Source organism: Phaenicophaeus curvirostris, chromosome 12 (assembly GCF_032191515.1).
Source record: "Phaenicophaeus curvirostris isolate KB17595 chromosome 12, BPBGC_Pcur_1.0, whole genome shotgun sequence".
Taxonomy (NCBI): Eukaryota; Metazoa; Chordata; class Aves; order Cuculiformes; family Cuculidae; genus Phaenicophaeus; species Phaenicophaeus curvirostris.
The window spans coordinates 16,980,572-17,000,621 of record NC_091403.1 but is presented as its reverse complement, the minus strand read 5'-3'; the positions used below and the strand labels follow the sequence as shown (position 1 = coordinate 17,000,621).

Genomic DNA, 20,050 nt, shown 5'->3' with positions numbered 1-20,050 from the left:
CCTTTAACCTGTCCTCATTGTGATGCTGTGTTTTATTATCGTCTTCATGTATGTACATGTGGAAATCAGACTGGTTTATCATACCTCAAGTTAGCGATTTCACTAAAATCTTTAAAGAACAAAAGAATACTGCAACTTAATGCTCTCATCTTTTTCGTGTGTCTTGAAGTTTTTTAAGTGGTAGATCTCAAAGAGCTGTGACTACGTAAACTGTTCATTTCTCTTTTTTAAAGTCTTCTAAACCTGCATGGATTAAAAATTTTGAATTGCATCCTAATTAAGTCATAACTCTGAGTCTGAAGCAACTTTTGAGATGTTGAGATTGATGTGGTTTACTTAGATGCTCCAAAAATAAGCTGGATGGTATCAAAATTTTAATGCTGATGCTAAGTAGACTCATTTAGCAGCCAACACTAGCTAACTTAGGAGAACAGAGCAGACTCCAGTTGCATGCTGAGAGCTCAGAAAAATATCTCTATATAACCTGGAAAAGTTAGAACATCTTACCACAACACACACATACAAAAATATGTTTATGCATAGGCACTTGTTAATTTAATTCTAAAAATGCCAACCCCCAACAAAACAATAGCCCCACAAGTCTCAAATTAACAATTTGAATGAAATAGTTCTGGGGAGCTGTCGCTAAATATTTAAAATGTGGGAAGACTATGCCCAAAGTTCCAAGCTGAGCATAAAATTATGCACAAAAGACAAAATTTTGTTGCAAATATTTACTTAAAAAGTAATAATTTACAGCAGCACTTTAACAGCTGTTCAAAACATTTAACATTCATTAGAAACATAACCGTAAGCCAAAAGCACATTCTGAGTGTTTCAAATGGAGCAAAGAAGTCATTAGAGCAAGCTACTGTTAATCATATGCATTCCTACATCTAGCTGCTACCTAGAAGATAGAAAAAAACCAAAACAAAAAACCAAAACGAAGAGCAGCAGCCATCTTTCTGTACACAATTTAGACTACAAAAAGTCCTGAAATAGAACTGTACAATTCTACTTTATATACCCTTGTATCCTTTTTTTAACAGCCAATAGCATCTGCAAAATCACAGAATGCACGCCAATTGGTGTTTCCAGTTTGGGGTTCTCCTTTTTGATTAGAACAGTTTTTATATTAAACCACACTTTGGTGTGACTTACAGACCATTGCTATGGATCTACAATTAAGAAAGTAGCATCTAAACAATGGTAAAAGCCTAAAAGCTACAGTATTTTCAGCAGTATTGTCTACTTTATACAATTATGTTGGGTATTTCTGCACAGCCTGGACACTGAAAATTCCACAAGTATTTTTTTATTGTAATAATTTCACTTTCACTGAAAGTTTATTAAGGTAAGCTTACAGCCTGGCAGGACTACACCTGTACAGAGGTGCATAGATTCATATAATTGTTTACATGCTTTTACAGACAGGAATGTGACACCAAGTCCAAAGGTTTATGTTTACCCAAATCCTCAGCAGACCAATAACCATCATTACAAGTGTGCTTCATTTCAGCATCAGAAGTGAATTCATACTAAATTCCACTATTCAATAATGCTCACAATGAAGGATTTAAAAACATATTTTCTTGGCAAACAAATCATTTCATCCCAGGCTCATTAACTAAAAATTAGAATTTATTCCTCCTTTCAAACAGTCAATCTAGTAAGGTATCAATTCCAAGAGACAGAAAGATGTATTTGATTGTGCTACCTTTTGGAAATTTAGTTAATTCAGTTGTACATACACATACATTCCATCTTGATACGCAAAACTTCCTTTAGGGTCTCTTCTTCTCCTCTCTCTCCCTCTTGTCATTTTCATTATTAATAATTAGCATCAATGGGCACACTCAACCAGGATGGTCCATGGTGTTCTAACCACTGTTTATAACAAATGATAGAACTAAATTTCAGCTTGCTTCATTTTCGTCTGTCTTATTTACAGTTGTTTCCACTCTGTTGGGACTGCTTTCTTTAGACGTCTCATCTGCTGGTTCAGAGAGTTGTCCAGCTTTCTTTGATGAAGGTGCAACATTACCTTTCTGAAGAATTTCAGTAGCTTCATGCTCTAGTACCTCTGATGGAGTCAAAGGCTCCAAATGAATACTGCCTTGTTCACTAATGTCTGAACTAACGGATTCAGGCTCATCTCTCTTTCTCAAGAACTGCTCAAAACTAACATCTCCTTCCAATGTTAGTTTTAAGTCCCTCGCATTCATTGCTGAACGTGTAGTTTCATCCAAGCTATGTACTTTAGTCTGCTCATTCAAGATAATACTATCTGAACTTGGGCATGTTTTCAACTCACTTTCATCATGAATACATTTTTGTTTCTCATCTACTAATTGTTTTTTATTATCTGAATCACAACATGCTCCTTTCTCAAGCAAGGAATTCTTTGAGCTGTCGTCAGTGAGTTCCAAGCTGGGAACATTTTCTGGGTTTGACAAAGAGTTTTCTTCATTCTTTTCAGCTGATGCAACTTGTTTGGTTTTATTTCTATTGCATTCCTTTGTTTCATCTGAAGAGTCACGCTCCGGTTTGCTGAAAAAACAAAACAAGTTATTTTTATAACAAATGAAATAAAGTAACACGTGACTGTACTCTGCAAAGCAACATTCAGAAAGCAGCACTGTAGATTTCCTATGTGGTCCTGTTCACAACTTGTCATAGCAAGATGGGCCAAAATAAATTAACAGCTGCATTTTTCTTACCTATTTACAAACTCAGCTTTGTATTTAGCTATCAATTAGTACACCCATAGTTCTCGCATTTTATCTCCAGAAAGGCAAGTTACATAGTCCCTTTTGTGGGACACCGGGATTTCCCAAAATACAGTTTTAAGTTCTTCTACCTCCCCGGCCTCTGACACAGATGCACACTTAAATATTTGTAAATTTTGGTTGATGTGCAAAAAAAGAGAAGCCAGTTTGTATCTATCATCAACTGACTTTGCAATATTAACGAGAGCAAAGCAAGAAGAGCTTCTAGAAATCTAAACTAAGTTTAATCCAAAATTCTATTGAACAATTAGAAAATTGAATTGACGGAACAAGTGATTCTGTACAGCAGGAATTTCAGTCACTTTTCAGAGTATAACTGAATGTTTATGAAAAGGAAATACAAATCACTTCACAAGTAAAAATGACAAATCTCGCTTTATAATAAAATCTGAATAAGTATAAACTTTGGATACAAACTGGCTGTTTAAAACTTGTAGCATTTCAATAAAACCATTCAAAGCCACAGTGCGCAGTGCTTTAGGGGGACCAGGGGAAAAAAATCAGAATGCTCCAAAGAAACTGAACTGTCTACTTCAAATGCCATCTGTACCATAAAAACATAAAATAGTCCGGTCATATTGCTATATGCAGTTTGCTTCTGTGTTCGTATACCAACAGTTAACATACCAAATACCAGTTTCCAATATCTCTCTTCATTTTTTTATGGGAACACCAGCTTCTCCCATCTTTTCAATGACGAAGCTTAATTTTTGCTGTAAAGACTACGTAATTTCTAACTCACTCAAAATGTTTCAGAACGATGAATAGCTTAAGTTGCCTAAAATGATGATGGTGATAAACAAAAGAAAGCAAGGGGGTAAAGATGAAAAATATCACTCGGTCTGAGTTCAAATACAAATTCTAAATAGGAAATGAGAGTACAAGGAAATAAGTCTCCCCAGTTAAAAATAAAACTTAAATTGAAAACAGTCTCTGAACAGTGACAAGCAGACAAAAGACATGAGATAATATTGCCAAATATCTCATTAATCAAAATGCATTTGTACTTTTATTTCTTCAAATAGTCTAAAAAACGATTTGAAATAATCTTTGGCTAAAACCACTTTTAGCATTACCTAAGCAACAGAGTTCCAGGACTCTTAAAAGGAATAACCTATTTCCTGCTACTATGTCTTTATGATATAATTTCAAACTTTAAGTCTTTTTGTTCTACTCATCGAGGAATTAAAAACAATTCCTATGATTTGCCTATATGCTAAATGCTATAAAGAAAGAAGGATTTCAACAAAACAGTTACAATGTAAAACTCGGCTTTTTATAAATGAAAGTAACTATGGTTTTGAGGCACAATCCTTGATAGTTCCCATATACTGGTCTGGCTTACAAAGCAGTCCTGGGTATGCAAACTAGATTACTTCCTCATGAAAAAGAACTGGAAACTCCAGCTCCTAACAGAGGTGGGTCCTCAAGAGTCCAAACCAAAATCAGATATTCCACACAGCTCTGAAGACATGCACACTATGGGCATTCTACCCAGAGAACACAAGCCTTGTCTAAAGTAACAACTCTAAACAACAGTGCAGTGAAGATGCAGGACTCTTGCAATCAACTGCTTTAATCTACTGATTTGCTCCTGCAACACTGATAACTTGCAAGCACCAACATCACGATCTTGACTTAATGACAAAGAAAATCGTTTAAGGACTTGAGCGCTAGAGCTGCAATATTCCAGATGTCCATCTCTAAGCCCAGAAGGCAGTCCAAACAAAGTTTCATTAGAAAACACAGAACAGATTAATATAAAAAATATTTTTGTCCACTTAAACACAAGGATAGACCATCAAATTCTACTAGAATTACAGCAACTGTTTACTAATCTGTAGCTTTTAATACCTGAACCATTTACTCTCAATTCCTAAGCAAGCATTTTAAGTGAAAGTAAAATTTCAAGTTATTTGTCCCACACTGCATATAATTAGAATAAAGGGAAATAAAGCAGAACCCTTTCTAAGAAGAAAAGGAACCTACAGAGAGACTCTGAAAACAGTCTGCCTTTTTTAAGGCTCTGTAAGTGCATTTACAAGAAACAGCTACAATTATGTTTCGACTGAATTTCTAACAGTTAAACCTGCACCAACAATTGTGAAAGATCACTAACTGGAATAAGACACTTCAGACTGCAGCATCTGGAGCACCAACTTGGATGAACTGTATGAAGTATAAACCTGCCCACAGTAAGCACCAATCGAAATGTGCAAGACTGACATAAAAACTCCACAATTTTCCTTTTTTTTTCCTTTATGGTATAAGGTTTAATGCTGTAATTGTCAGTTACCAACAATTTCACATACCTGGTCTGCTAAACATGTGGTTCAGTATGCTTTACACAAATGACACCGTTTTTTAAAAAATAAATGAATTCCCAATAACTAACATCCTGTACTGCATTTTAAAACTGTTAACTCAGTTAAAACTTAAAACTGTTTAAAACGTAATACTGTTAACTCATGAGCAACATCATAAAAAATGCTTCTTTTAATAATCTGTACAATTTACTTAATGTGTTATGAATCTTTTAAATTTGCAGTTTAAGCTTTACCAAGAATGATACTTGGAATCTAGACTCTGCAAGTCTTGTTGAGTACATTATGGCTGCCATTCAAAATTTTTTATCATAGAAAATACATTATGGAAATATTAATTAAATACTTATGCCCAATTACCCGAGAAATAACACAGCATGTGTTATTTAATCTACCTGATTTCAAGATGCAGCTGATCATTGTATTTACCTTTCAAAAGCTGATGTTTCTGTTTTACTTTCAGATAAACTAGGTCTTGAAATTTACCTAATAATTAATATTTCTTATTTTACAATCACAAGCAACTGACTATGATACAACGTTGTAGAAATAATTTCACATTGACACTCCCATAAACCTGCCATGCAGCAGAGACTGATCATGGATCTTAGCACACACCTTTGCAGGTAGTCTTCCAAGATAAAAAAACTAGCAAAAAGATACTTGTAGCAACAAAACCAAAATAGAAAAAGAGCAAAAGTTGAGGCAACTCCTGTAGCCTTTTTCAGATATATAATTTCAATTATATCTTACTGCAGTCTAAGCCTGGACAGCTTTTTATTTAGAAGGAAAAAAAAACCTGAACTAAACTTATTGTTCTAGAAAACAAACAAAAAAAACAACACCACCCCAAGAAAGTAAAGGAAAAGGAAGAGAAAATTGATTGAGGTTTGTGTATCTAAACATTAACCTACAGATGCTATGACAATATTACATTAAGTATAAAGATGATGCTTAACGACATGCTTGCGAGAGAATAACTTAACTCTAAGCAACGTGAATAAGGGCAATTCCTTCCCCTCCCTCATTTTTAGAGCAGTAAAAAAGCAAGTGACTGAAAAAAAGCAACACCAGTCTTCTAAAAGCATCTCCAATGCAACAGGGCATCTTGCCCATGAAATCTTACTCTCATTTAGGAAATTCTAAGCACCTAAGTGACAACAATAACTTAAACTTTTTTCTTTCTGAATACATGTGTAAGTTAATTTTGATTTTAAACCAGAAAAGGTCACTGTACATAAAGATAGACATTGTAAGTAATTATTTGTATCACAACCTCTGAAATATTTAAAACTATGTAAACAATGTCATATACTTTCAGCATTGTATTTTTTTCACCACAGAGATGATGTATTTTGTTTCCATGAGGCCAAATTATGCAGCAAAACTCTTTCTGACTTAAAATTACTGCACTCTTCTTGCTACTAGGCAACCTCCTTCCCTATTCAGCATCCTCCTTTACCCTGGCTGACCATACCACCCCTTGAGAACTAACAGAAAAGGAAGACTGCTTGACTTATTGCTCCGAATTATAAATGTTATGCTTTCACACAACCTGATTCATCAATGTATATTTTTGGTTCTTCAGCACCTTGTCTGTCTTTGTCCTCCTGCCGTATATTTCAATGAATGGCCAAAATGTCAAGCATCTGGCAGCAGCAGAACAAGCATCCCATGGCACTTCAGAAAATAGACCTACAGGTTCCGCTGTGGCTGACACCACACTGAACACACCACACTGAACTCAGCAGCTCACTGTTCTGAAAAGTTTAGGTTCAGATATCTCAAATATTATGGAACACAACGTTGTAGAACAAAAAATGCAAATTCCACATCTTCTATAAAGCTGAAACACAACATGAGATAAAAAAAGTGAAAAATTAAAGAGAAAACACCTGAAACATAATGGAATCTATTGAAAGAAAATACGTGACCATGTACATTTGAGAACCTTGCTTAACGAAGATGAACAGTGTTCTCGGATTTGTATAAAATCATGGCTTCTGTTACAAAAACCAACTAAACCATTCTGTTACTAAAGCCTGGCACAAATCAACCATGTATCTTTGGATGTAGCAGATACACTAAAGGTAACCCTCCAACACTGTTGTATCTTTTGGGAGTAAAACACAGAAAGCTAGACTTTCGCACTGCATTTATCTTCTGAACATCACATCCCAGTCGTATGTGTGTCTTGGATCTTCAAACTAGCTGGTAGAGTTCAAAGATACTGTTACACTGTGTAGAGAAAAGAAAAGACAAACTCCAACTTAGCTTCTCTCTAAGGGAGATTTTGGTCTTTAACCTACTGGATAATGAATTAAGATTCAAATGTTTTAAATTACTGAATGGATAAAATGGACATGCAGATTAAGATATCAATAGGAGGAAAGCAATTTGGTACCCTGAAATCAGCTTTTTAAGTTGATACTTATATTTATATTCAGAGTTCCAGAATAGCACTTCATAATTTTAAAATAATGCATGGGGTGTACAGAAATTAAAAGATAAACTTGTTTCTTGGAACCTGGTCCACTTATCTTAGCTCATGAAAACCAAGAAGCAACAGTCTTAAGACCATTAGTGATACTTCTTGTTCTAGCACTTACTGCAATTCTGCATAAGGAATAGTCTCCTCACCATAAAGGCCTTTTAAAAGACATCTAAAGTATTTAAGATGGGAAATGATAAATTTGCTAAAATGCACTTTTTGAAAGTGCATAAAGCTACATTATGACCCAACAAAATCATTCAGCAAAACAAGCTTACTTTTCTCATAACTGTCTACCACAACCCAAATATCCAGAATACAGCTGCAGTTCACGTTAGCGAAACTGTAAAACATTGCAGCAGACCAAGTACACTTTGGAGGCAACGTTTCCCTCAAAACACCTTCACAGGCACAGTCCATATGTTACATGAGCTATAAATTATTTAAGTTTGACTTAAAACCACATTAATTAAAAGCCTTATCACAATATTACTAAAATTGATCTTCTGTGTTTATACAAGAAAACGCTATTGCAGAGATAGCAAGAAGCATCTCCTACAAAACCTTGTTAAGTCATCACTTCTGATATAAAATCTAACCTTTCAAAGGTTCCCTACAAAAAAAAAGAAAACCTGAACAAAGCCCTCAAAATTGCTTATGCCTGTATCTTCTCTGTTGATGCTGCATTAAAGGCAAATTTAATCTGCTGAAGTATGGTGCTGCCTCTGTTATATTTAAATAATGTTATTAATCATAAATTAAATGAATCGCCACCTCAGCAAGTCTTAACGGCTCTTTACAAGGTACAAAATACTTGACAAAACCAGCTTTATCGACCTAAATTTTACGAAAAATGTATACTAATATTACATTGAGAGCCACTAATTTTTTTTCCTAATTTAATCCAAGAAAGCAGTGTTAAAACCAGACTCTTATTAGAATTTTAGCACATACTATCAGCATGCCATAAACACTTTCTAACACTAATATTCTGGCAAGTAACCAACTACTTACATTGTGGTACAAACAACTAGTTAAAGTATTTTAAGTATTACATCTTAATTTGCAATAAAAGATGGCAAAAATAACTACAAGAAAAGGATTCTTTTAAAATAGCATTTGCTATGAACAGCACTGGAACAACATCTAATTAACAGTAAGAAAATGATCAGGGTAAATAATGTGACAACACATTTTTTGGGGTCAGGAACTTGAAATACTCAGACGCTTTTAATCATGAGTAGCAACATCATTTTTCACAATGATGTAACATCAAATATTTAGCTTTGCTTCACTGCTGTAATGATTTCAATGCAAGATCTTAAACAATTAAGTCAGAAACAGAAATTTGCCTAAAACAGTCACTCTTGAAAGAGAACAATTTAGACACAAATAAATGAGATATTTTACATCCAAGGACAAAACATACTGTTGTTCTTGTCTGAATAAATATGACGTTTGCCATCAAAATAAACGGGTATGAAACTAATCAAGTATCTGTGGATTGGTTTAAATAAGATACAATAATTATTTTACACCATGAGATTCTGATGCATTTCTATGGCCGTGCTGTACAGCTCATAAAACAGTGGCTACTTCACCATGATTGGACATGAATACAGCTTACAACATTTTGTGGTAACTACATCCTTGTTAATACGGCTTACCTTGAATTCCTGACATATATTTTCAACCTTAATTCTGTTTGGGCACAAGTTTTAGAAAGCAGCATTCTCATAAATGGATACGAAACTATAGAAGACTACCAGTACATGATGTTCCCAACACTTTGATGATATGAGAGATCTCAAATCCCGTAGTTCTTAAAGAGCAACAAAGGTAATGTACTTGCTTACATCTGTGGAATCACAGAATCATAGAATAAACAGGTTGAAAGAGACCCACTGGATCATCAAGTCCAATCATCCCTATCAAATACTAAACCATGTCCCTCAGCACCTCATCCACCCGTGCCTTAAACCCCTCCAGGGAAGGTGACTCAACCACCTCCCTGGGCAGCCTCTGTCAGTGCCCAATGACCCCTTCTGTGAAAAATATTTTCCTAATGTCCAGCCTAAATCTCCCCTGGTGGAGCCTGAGGCCATTCCCTCTTGTCCTGTGCCCTGTCACTTGGGAGAAGAGCCCAGCTCCCTCCTCTCCACAACCTCCTTTCAGGTAGTTGTAGAGAGCAAGGAGGTCTCCCCTCAGCCTCCTCTTCTCCAGGCTAAACACCCCCAGCTCTCTCAGCCGTTCCTCATAAGGCCTGTTCTCCAGCCCCCTCACCAGCTTTGTTGCTCTTCTCTGGACTCGCTCCAGAACCTCAACATCCTTCTTGTGGTGAGAGGCCCAGAACTGAACACAGGATTCAAGGAGCGGTCTCACTAGTGGAGCCACAGTACTTCTGGAAAAAAGGCTATGAAAATAAAACAAAGATGGTGACCATCTCCAGTCCACATTTTTGAGCAATTTTGAAACCTCTCTGGAACTCTCCAAAGATTCTTTATCCTACATAAGAATAAATTTCTCCTTGAAGTTTAAGTTCAGGTTGATCTGAAACTTTAATACATGAGGAGTCACCTAGGACTAATGGAAGAGATACTGAGTCAGTGAAACAAGCAGACTAAAATGCACAGTCAAAGCACAGATGGAAGTATTCTCATTTCAGAGGTTCATACACTCCAATTGCTTCCCCTGCTCTCTTATAACAAATTACATATATTTGCACATAGAGTTCAAACCATAAGCAACTGTCTTCCTGGTGATGTGTCATGTTCTCTTATAACTAAAGAGCTTCCCACAGCTTCTTTGGGTAAGCAGTACTAAAACTCAGCTGGAATCTTTTGATAAACATCCCTTTTTTGTCCACCCCTAACAACAAGTAACTTTTTCGACCATGACTGTATCTTCAAGAATTTCTAGGAAACAACTTTGTGTTATTCAAGTAGCTGAAGATACCTTCCAGCCACTCAAATTGACCATATCCAGCATTATAAATATAGGATCTATTTTACAAACAAAAGAAAAGAAAGGTCTTGGGGTTCATTTTGGTTTTTTTAATTAGTTTGGGTCTTTGGGTTCATTTTGGTTTTTTTAATTAGTTTGGTTCTAGGCATTATGTTTTTTTAATTTTAAGAAAAGCCTCAAATATTTAGCAGAAATTCCCCATACTGAAAAATTTAACTCTTCAGTAGAGCTGATAATTCATAAAGCACAGCTCTTTCCCAAATACCTGATTGTATAAGCATTTACTGGGAAGGTATGTGTGAATGCATAGTTAGAGAAAAGAGAAAGGCACTTCTACACTATGGCATTTTACACTGTTAACAACTGAGCGCGGAAGGATAGACTGGCATTCAGGTCACTGGACACTGTCTCCAGTTTCTCACCTGTAAAATAGGGTTAGGAGTGAAGACAGCCACACAATAACTACCATTATGTGTAGCAAAGTGTTATTATGCACAAAGTTGTACAGTTAGAAACATTTAACAGAATAACAGAAGCCAATTTTTACTTCCCTGTCAGAAAGGTTACAAAACCAAGTTAAAACAGAATTCATTAATCAAGCAAGGATGCCCTGCAACTACATGTCTTTTAAGAACCTGTAATGCAGTGACACTCAACATCCTAAAAAATGAGAGACAGGTTAAGGAAAAACAAATGAAACCTTAATTTTTTGACCACCAACTAAATTGGTTATACCATGCATATTCATGCACCATCCTGACACATGTGGCCCAACACGTTGCACTACTGATAAAACTTGGTAGCCATTGAAACCATCAGGGATATTTGAGTCAGACACATTTACTTGCACGGTTTATTACTGTTTGCACATTATGAGTTTTCCATATGATTAACTTTTCCGAGATCCTCACACAAAGGGAAAAGGGATGCCACGATGCACATGTTTCCCTGTGAACTATTTACAGAAAACTGGCAAATATGAATGTAGATTACAAGGTGTTTTAACTGCAAATCTGAAACTTAAAACACTTCTGTAGCAAAGCTGTAAAAGAATCAAATTATCATATTCCAATTGAGAATTCAATAGAGGTATAATTCACATTTCAAATCAAATGTCAATCTAGTATAATTTCTGGTAAATTCCTGGAGAACATTTCTGAAAGCCATGAAAATCTGCAATCCAATTTTGTTGATGCCGGATTCCTGAATCAAAGTGAAATATCACAGATCCAACTTCCTCTGAAATGCAACAGCATGTTCACAATGAAAACACAAACCCACTATGCTTTTCTGAATGCTGCTGTGTCAAAACAGAAATAAGTCCTGCAAGAAAAACCTGTAGTAGTAACTGATAGTTAAAGGTGAACAGCAGCTTTCAAGATAGAACATAGCTTCTGTCAGAAGAAAAAAGGTAGTAAAAAGAACGAGACTTTAGCATACTGAGTAAGCGTGCAGATGCTCAATCACAAAATTTGCAAAGAGACAATGGATGACAGGATCCTTGCTATTATTAGAAATTATCACAGTAGTTGCAGAAGCTCACTATCACCAGAACTGTTACTGCTCCAACACTAAAAGTCAAGTGGACAAAAATACCAGTAAAAAAGGATTAATTTCGGAGAATGATTACGCAGAAAAAGAAAGAGCTGCAAATCAAGAACAGCTTGCATTCATCAGAAATCATCTCTCATAACTGGGAGGTTGTAACAGTGACTGATCACAGAATAACATTAGCTTTATCTGTTAGGTTGCTTGGAAGGCAGTAAATTAGAGATTTGACCAAGACATGTATCCACTGTAAGCACGAGGTTGAGTTTGGAGGAACAACAGATGTTCATCCTGACAAAAGGAAAGCTCATCATATACCCAGACAACCTGCTGACGGATAAACTTGCCATAGATAATCTAGAACTAAAGATGAAGTCAGAAGCAGTGAAACCAAAAGCAGCAGATGTCTCAGCAGGTGTAGTAGAGCATCCTTGAAGATGAGAGATGATACCAAAAGAACAAGCTGTGAATGAACTGTGACTGCTCAGAATCCAGGCTCAATGTTTCTGCTTCTATCACACGCTTTCCTCAAACAGTATTTAGGAGCAAAAAGAAGCTCAACTACCAAGGCAAAGCAGCTAATGAATTCCTTTAGCCAAGATTCAGTTTATGCAGTTACATGTGACAGAAGTCATTCAAAGTATATTTTGTCACTATAAACTGTAAGGTCACCAGCAGACAAAAACGCAACTTACTCCATTATTAAACAGATAGGGACTTCTATATTTTAGTGAACACAAAGAGAATGACAAAGCCTTTCAATTTCAGAAGCTAGTATCAAGTTGAGAACAAAATGGGGTTTGATGTCAACACATTTAATCATTTATACACTACTCTAGCTCAAGATGGTATCAACAGGCTCAAGCAGCAAAGAAACACTGAAAGTGAGCAGTAAAGAAACACTGCATCACGTAAGTGAAAAACCTGGTAAGCCCCAGCTGCAAGTCACTGCTGCAAAGCAGAGAACATTATCACAGGAGGGCCTTTGCCAGACTACAATATTGGGAGAAAAGACCAGACCCGCTGCCTAAAAGATGCAAGAAGAGAACACCGTAGCTTCAAAGTATGAATGAAAATGAAAAAGTCTGGTCAGATCCTTGTTCACTTACATACCAAAATAATCCCAAGCTGGACTGGGTTCAATTTTCTGGTCCACAATGATGTATCAGTGAGCCAAGGCAGTATAGGATACCTGCTCACTTTCAACTCCCCTGCAATAAAAATGTCTGCTGTCAGTTCATTTTAAAATATGTTACTTGTTGTGCAAAGCGGACTGTTGAGCATTAGAAGAGTACTGGCACAGTTAGCAAGTCTTATTCCCTCAGCACAAAGTGGATCGCTAAACTAACAGAGCAACTCCACATAGAGCAACAACCCAAAAATGCTGGAATATCTCCAGCTAGGTTATCTGTATTACTAATGGCAGGATTCAAAGACAGTCTCATCAACACTACGCAGAGCTCATAGAACATGCCTGGTCATTAGCAATAAAGATGAGTTTTACAACACACAAAGCCTGATATTTAATAAAAGATGTCAAAAAAATACCATCTGAGAGATGCAAGAGAAGATCCAAAAGCGGTCAAGATAGTGAGTCATTGTTTCTGATGACGAAGTGATTCTGAAGAGCCCCATAAACAAGACATACCTCATTGAATTATAGATAGAAGAATTGGAAGAAACATTCATAAACACTGAGAAACTACACAGCAGAAGTTATGACTATTGCCTGCACATTCCTCCTCTTCCAAAGTCAACCATGGAGTACTAGGAAGAACTACCCCACAAAGAGACAAACATTTTTGGGTATACACTGTACTGCAAATAATTAAAAAATCTGCTACGCAGGTATACTCATGCTCTTAGATTTAGCAATTACATATTCTTGTCCAAACTATGATAGATTTAGTATATGGAACAGGACAAGATTTACTGCAATTAATGAAGTCTATGAGCATGACAGTTCCAAAAAGCACCATCATGGATTCCATCAGCCCATGTAGTACCAGTAACTAGTTTTATGCCAACATCAGAGCTCACAAGAACTGCTTCCTGCATCTGTCCTAATCTAACAACCAGTAGAAAAACATATTCTTAAATTTACTTCAAGTCTTTTCAGTGCTCAACCATCTGTTTGAGTTACACATACTTTGTATATACAACATCCTTAACTATTGTCATACGACATCACTGTAATATATCCAAGACAGGAAGGTCCTTGCGCAGTATTGACAAGAGCCTCCCACAAATGTAACTTTACTCCACCGTTCAATATGTCTAAAATGTTTCCATGGAGGAAAGTTCAGCAAGTATTAATGGCCAACATCTAATGCCAGTTCTAAGTAGAAAAGCTAAGGTTGGTTGTATCACAGCTCAACACTTAATTTTTCCATTGTTGGAATACCACTTAAACCTAAACTCTTAAAAGGACACAAGTCATCACGGACTAAAGAAGGGAATATTGGTTATCCTCATAACATCACTCTTCCCAGTATTTTGTCCAATTTCAATATTCTGTGCTCCAAACTCAGAAATTTCATTTTTCAAATGGCTTTTTTCAGAATGATTTCACAAGTTAACTTCCTTCATCTGTTCATACCTGTCAGAATACCTTCAATTCTTCTTAATAATGTCTATCAGTCATCTCATCAGACCACCAGTTTAATTCAACTACACCACATGCTAAACCGTTATTACTAGAGGTCTGAAGTTTATATTTTGCTTTACTATTAATCATAGCCAGAAGAAACAAGTATTTTCTGTGTTTGGATCAGATGTCAGATGATTCCTGTATCCCCTCTTAGTGACTATTTTATGTAAACTAAGAATATATATTTATAAAGTTATATATTTACAGTACAAAATTTATATATTTATAGTATGAAATAATCTATATGGAATATTTCCAACACTAAGTGAAGGCTGACATGCTTAGAGGCCTAAGAACTTCTAACTCTGCTAGAAGAGTTCTCATCATGCATGAGGGCATGTAATCCCTTTTGGAGTCCTGCTATAGGCTAGAAGGTCTCAATGACACACTGCTGTTGAATCAGGGTTAAACTATTTTCTTCCGTCTTTCAAAATATCTTTCTTTGCAGTCTAACTGACATCTTGGTTCCTCTCTTCTGAAACAGTTATGAGAGCTTGCTTCAACTGACAACTCTGAACCTCCAATTAAGGCCTAAGTAGGCTCATAAGCTACATGGCAAAAAGCCTCAGGTACTGTTCCAGCATAACTGAGAATGCCTTGGCATATCGGATTCTTCTACAGTTAAAATCCCAAGAACATCCTGCAACACAGTCTCCATGATACCGCAGGTTCATTTTCAAATCCATAAAAACTTCAAAGTCCTAGTATTAATTTTTCTTTGAAAGTCAAAAGCTAATAAAAAACATTGTATTTTTTGTCACATAAGTAACAATTCCGAAAAGAATTTGTAAATATTTTTAAAATATTAAGATGGAATTAGTTCTACTTCAATAAAAGTTATTTTTCAAAATTCATATTAATATTACATTTAAAACCCCCCACACTTAATAAAGCTAGTATTAAAAGTGAGCTCAAGTAACACTCTCACTATGTCTACACTTACAAGTCATGACTTCTAAGTCCTAATACAGCAAGAATTATTTTTGTCTCTGGCGAAACTGAGCAAAAATCTTCTTGATTTTGGCTGCAGGAGGTAATTATTTTATCTCCCCACTTTTGCAGTTGTGAAGAAGGTAAGAGCAAAAACCACCAGTAAATTAAGAGTTCATACAGACATTTCAAATCCCATGAAATTCAAAAGAAACCCAAGATCAAAGTGCAAATTTTGGCCATCTGTCACTGAAGTAATAGAAATAAACACTGAGCAGTAAAACAGAACTTACTCAGGTCCTCGTTCAGCAGCTGGGATATCTACAGAAACTGAAAATAAAAATAAAGAGCTTAATGAAAAATATTTTGAAATTTGGAAATAAAGAAGTACTCACTTTCAATTCTAAGTACACATAAATAATTATAATGAAATTGAAAAAAACGAGTGCAATGAACACAGCCACATCCACATGTAAGTATTTACACGTGCATACAATATAGAAGAGACCCTGTATGTACCTACCTTTCTCTATAATAACTTGACAAGTATGAGTGTGGCTTTCACTCAAATGCGTGGCCATGCTATCTAAGCCAGAAACATCAGTCAGGAAATCACAGTTAAGACATACTACAGTCACACCTCTGAAAAAGAAAATGTAAAAACGAAGCATAAATACAACATCTTTGTGAAAACAGTTGTCTTCATTTACAGCAACTGGACAAACTAAAAAAAAAAATTTCCTGCAACTTTTGATGAGATGACTCAGAAAAACATTCTTTTTATAATGCAGCTAGCACCTGGATATCCCAGCCAATGACCAGGGCATCTCCACACTGCATGCAGTACAAAGAACACCACTTTAGACAAACTGACCTGAAAAACATGAGCTTCTCAGTTTTGGCTGGTTGGTTGATTTTTGTTTCCTTCCTCCCCCTATCCTCACTGCCCCCCACCCCTTTTTTTTTTTGCACATTATGAACAATAGGAAAATAAAGAAATAGAAATATTTTTTAAACTGCCTAGGTTTAAGTTAATAAATGTTGACAAATAAATATTTGTCACTGACTGGAACACAGCTAGTGGAAGAGCTACAGTTTTTTCCCTGCTCTTTCTACATTGTGGAAGCCTAGACATTCCAGAGGCTCTAATCTTGTTTACCTAAATATCAGTTCACTCTCAGAAAGTAAAAATATAATGACCCATGACTATAAAAAGTTGATTTACCGTAGGTCTTCTGTATGTTTCTTATAGATCCAAAATCTTTTACTTGGACGAGCACTGTGAAAACTAAACATAAGAAAAGATTTCCACTTAGACTGGTTTTCTTTAGTACGTTACTCTACACATTGCCTACACCCCTACATGGTACTGTAATTTCCTTATGACAAGGCATGAAAACAGAAGGCTCAATTACTGTCCTGTGTTCTTCTAGGCCACTAAGTTGCTGCGAGTTACAAGCTTGTGAATCTCAGCTCTAGTTAAACACACTGGCTTCTTCATAAATAAAGAGTTGGGGAGTGGCAAGGCTTAACTTGCCAGGCATGGTCTTGTGAGAACCGATTGCTTCCATCTGCAGTTTAGCTCTTGAAGCACCACGGCTGTAGTTATACAATGCTCCACTAAAGAAGTGAAGCTTTGCTGAAGTCAGGCTTCCTAAAGACATAGTTTCAAATGAGGTAACTCAAATCCTCCTCACCATCCTTTGTTCCTTATGCTCACTAAAAAAGGTCATGATGGGTGTCAAGGAGACAAAGGATATGGCTGGCTCTTTTACTGCACTGTTGAATTTAACAACACCCAGAACATGGCAAAGAGGAGGAACATATTGTCTTAGAGTAAACTTCCTCTTCTACACTTTTTCTTTAAGCATGCAACCACTGGGTATATGCATAAAGGCATCTAAACTGTTTCAGCCTAGCTGAGCACTGAAATTAATATGAACAGATCAACACAAAAAATATACACAAAATCTTCTAAAGATTTGGGTCATGAATTCAAGAATTCTAGCATTCAAAAATACTAAGGTATTTTATACATGTATGAAGTAAAAAGATAACCACATTCTGTATTTTTCTGCAATACATTAGGCTTGTTCAGAGCACAGGATTAACAAGCAAATTTTCAAGATTTTGTTTTACCATCACTGCTATGTGATGTGCTTAATTAGTGCATAGTATAATTGTATTTCCCTGAAAACTAATGCATTTGTTTTCTTACCACGCTTTGTTACAGCTGTGATCACAAAGACCCTATACTGCCTCACTATCAGTGACAAACCTCCTGCAAAATGAGACAGTATTTTAACAGATGACCAGAAGCGGTGTAAGAAAAAGTATGCACTTGAGTATGCTATTTGAGACATGGCATTCTGAGCAGAGATTTCATTAGCAATAGCTGCAGCTGCATGCATTCAGCACTTAATGCAATGCCAGATGAGGTATTCAAGCTGAAACCCAGAGAACATGCAACTATTAGTCATCATTTATTAAGTCTGGCCGAAATGATTATGGAAGATCCCACAGAAACTCTGAACGAAAAACAGAACACTGCCTGAACCTGTTGATTTCTACAGCAAAATGACAACACAGGGTTTAGGCCCTCGTTACAAAGTAAAAATCCAACCTTACAAACCCCCTGCCAGCTCCATGACCCAGTTCAAAATTGAGCTTAGTAGCACTTCACAGGCCTTGAATGAATTCAGGAAGTATTTGATAGCCCAATCAAAAAATTGAAAAATTCTTACCTCATCATGTGATTCACATAGGCTTTGCTACAGCTTGTGTTGTATCTGCATAAGCTACAATGGACATAGGCAGGAAAATGGCTTGCAAAATCTTTTATTTCTGAGTAACACTCAATGCATTTGTGAGCTCCCACACGACACCTAACAGTAATAAGAAAAAGTTAATTATTAAAATGAACATTCTACAACAAAATAACTACTTAAAACTTATTGCTTTAAGTCGGAAGCAAGCTTAACTACATTAGGGAATAATATGAACTTGCAGGATACTGCAGCAGATGAGAACCTCCAACCTCAGCTGCTGCTGTTGTCTCTATGTACATTAAGGTTTTCAAAGAAATGCTTCATCCACAATGCACAAAAAATCCCCACCTTGGGTTTTCCTGTTACCCTTGGTATTCTACACAAGCATCGAAACATCTACAAAGCTCTTCTGAATTTTGCTGGCCATTTTGGGATGTCTCACCTACATGCTGCGAGTGTTAGCACGTTATTGTAAGGAAGACATTCGCAATCTTGGACAGAAAAACAGCTAACAGTCAATGAAATTACATTCTAACCCACAAAACACCCATTACATGATTAATATAAGGATAGTCACCTTCAGTGAATTTTAAATCTAAGGACAGCATTCTCCCAACAGCTTACTCATACTTTCTTGACTCTTTTTCAGTAGCTCCCCAAATTAAGGTGTTTACTAGGACAGAGAAGACTTAACCTTTTAAATAAGGGATCAAAGAAAAGCCTTTAAAACTGAAGGAAGAAAAAAGTTTACCATCCATAATAATACTTGCAAAGAACACCCAGGCAGATGTATTCCCCTCCACAGTAACTTTTAAGCATAAATCTGCCTAAAGAGTCAGTATGTCAAGAGTCTGCGGCCCCATGAATAGAAAAACTCTAGATTTAGAAGAGAAGAGTTTCCAGAATATTTGTTCTTCCACCATAAAACAGTCTACCGCCACCAAAATTGATGACTGAGAATTCAAAATTATCATCACAGTACCACTATGTGTAAAGGTAGTGCTTGCTTTTTCTGCATAACTGAAGTGTCAAGTCTCCAGCACCACAGTATTAGAAGCTATCAGAAAATAATTAAATGATCAGTAACTTCTAAGTATACCTACACATATTTTATATGTTAATATTTTACCTTAGATTATGCAACGCTATATTTGTAACTTTTTTTTTTTTGCTGTTGGTCCATTGATTTTGCTTCTTCGATGTAGCTGGTTTTGATTTTGCCTTTGACTTATTCGTATAAGACTTATGATTTTTAGTGGTTGTATTTTTAGCTTTAGGTGATAACTGAAACGTGGAACTGCTTGATCCTGACTGAAGAGATCCAAGAGATGCTCGGATAGTCACCTACAAGGATGAAACAAAACATTTCTCTGTTTAGTTTTAAGCTTTCTAAGTGCTCATTTCTATTTCTCTCAAAGTTTAGGCCACTTTAGGTCAAAGATCATAGCATAAGAAACAATCCTCAGTAAAGACTGCTTTGAAAAATACTAAATACTGTTGACTAGCATAAACCAAACCTCAACACTCTACTGCACCCTAAAAGCTCTTGTTTTGGTTGAACTAGTTAGCCACGGCAAAATATGCTA

General features: G+C 36.1%; 1 protein-coding gene across 3 annotated transcripts in view; it reads right to left on the bottom strand.

Moving 5' to 3' along the window:
- Positions 1 to 297: 297 nt before the first annotated feature.
- Positions 298 to 20,050, bottom strand: part of ZNF280D (zinc finger protein 280D) — a 48,956-nt gene continuing 29,203 nt past the window's right edge. For 2 of the 3 annotated variants that reach the window (XM_069866881.1, XM_069866882.1), the window contains 6 exons: positions 19,594 to 19,808; positions 18,441 to 18,581; positions 16,922 to 16,984; positions 16,220 to 16,338; positions 15,990 to 16,026; positions 298 to 2,550 (listed from right to left, as the gene is read on the bottom strand). In XM_069866881.1, the coding sequence (XP_069722982.1) occupies positions 1,917 to 2,550; positions 15,990 to 16,026; positions 16,220 to 16,338; positions 16,922 to 16,984; positions 18,441 to 18,581; positions 19,594 to 19,808 (1,209 nt within the window). In that variant the 3' untranslated portion in view covers positions 298 to 1,916. Of the gene's footprint in view, positions 2,551 to 13,229; positions 13,328 to 15,989; positions 16,027 to 16,219; positions 16,339 to 16,921; positions 16,985 to 18,440; positions 18,582 to 19,593; positions 19,809 to 20,050 lie in introns of all 3 variants that reach the window. The other variant, XR_011338292.1, reaches the window with a different exon arrangement.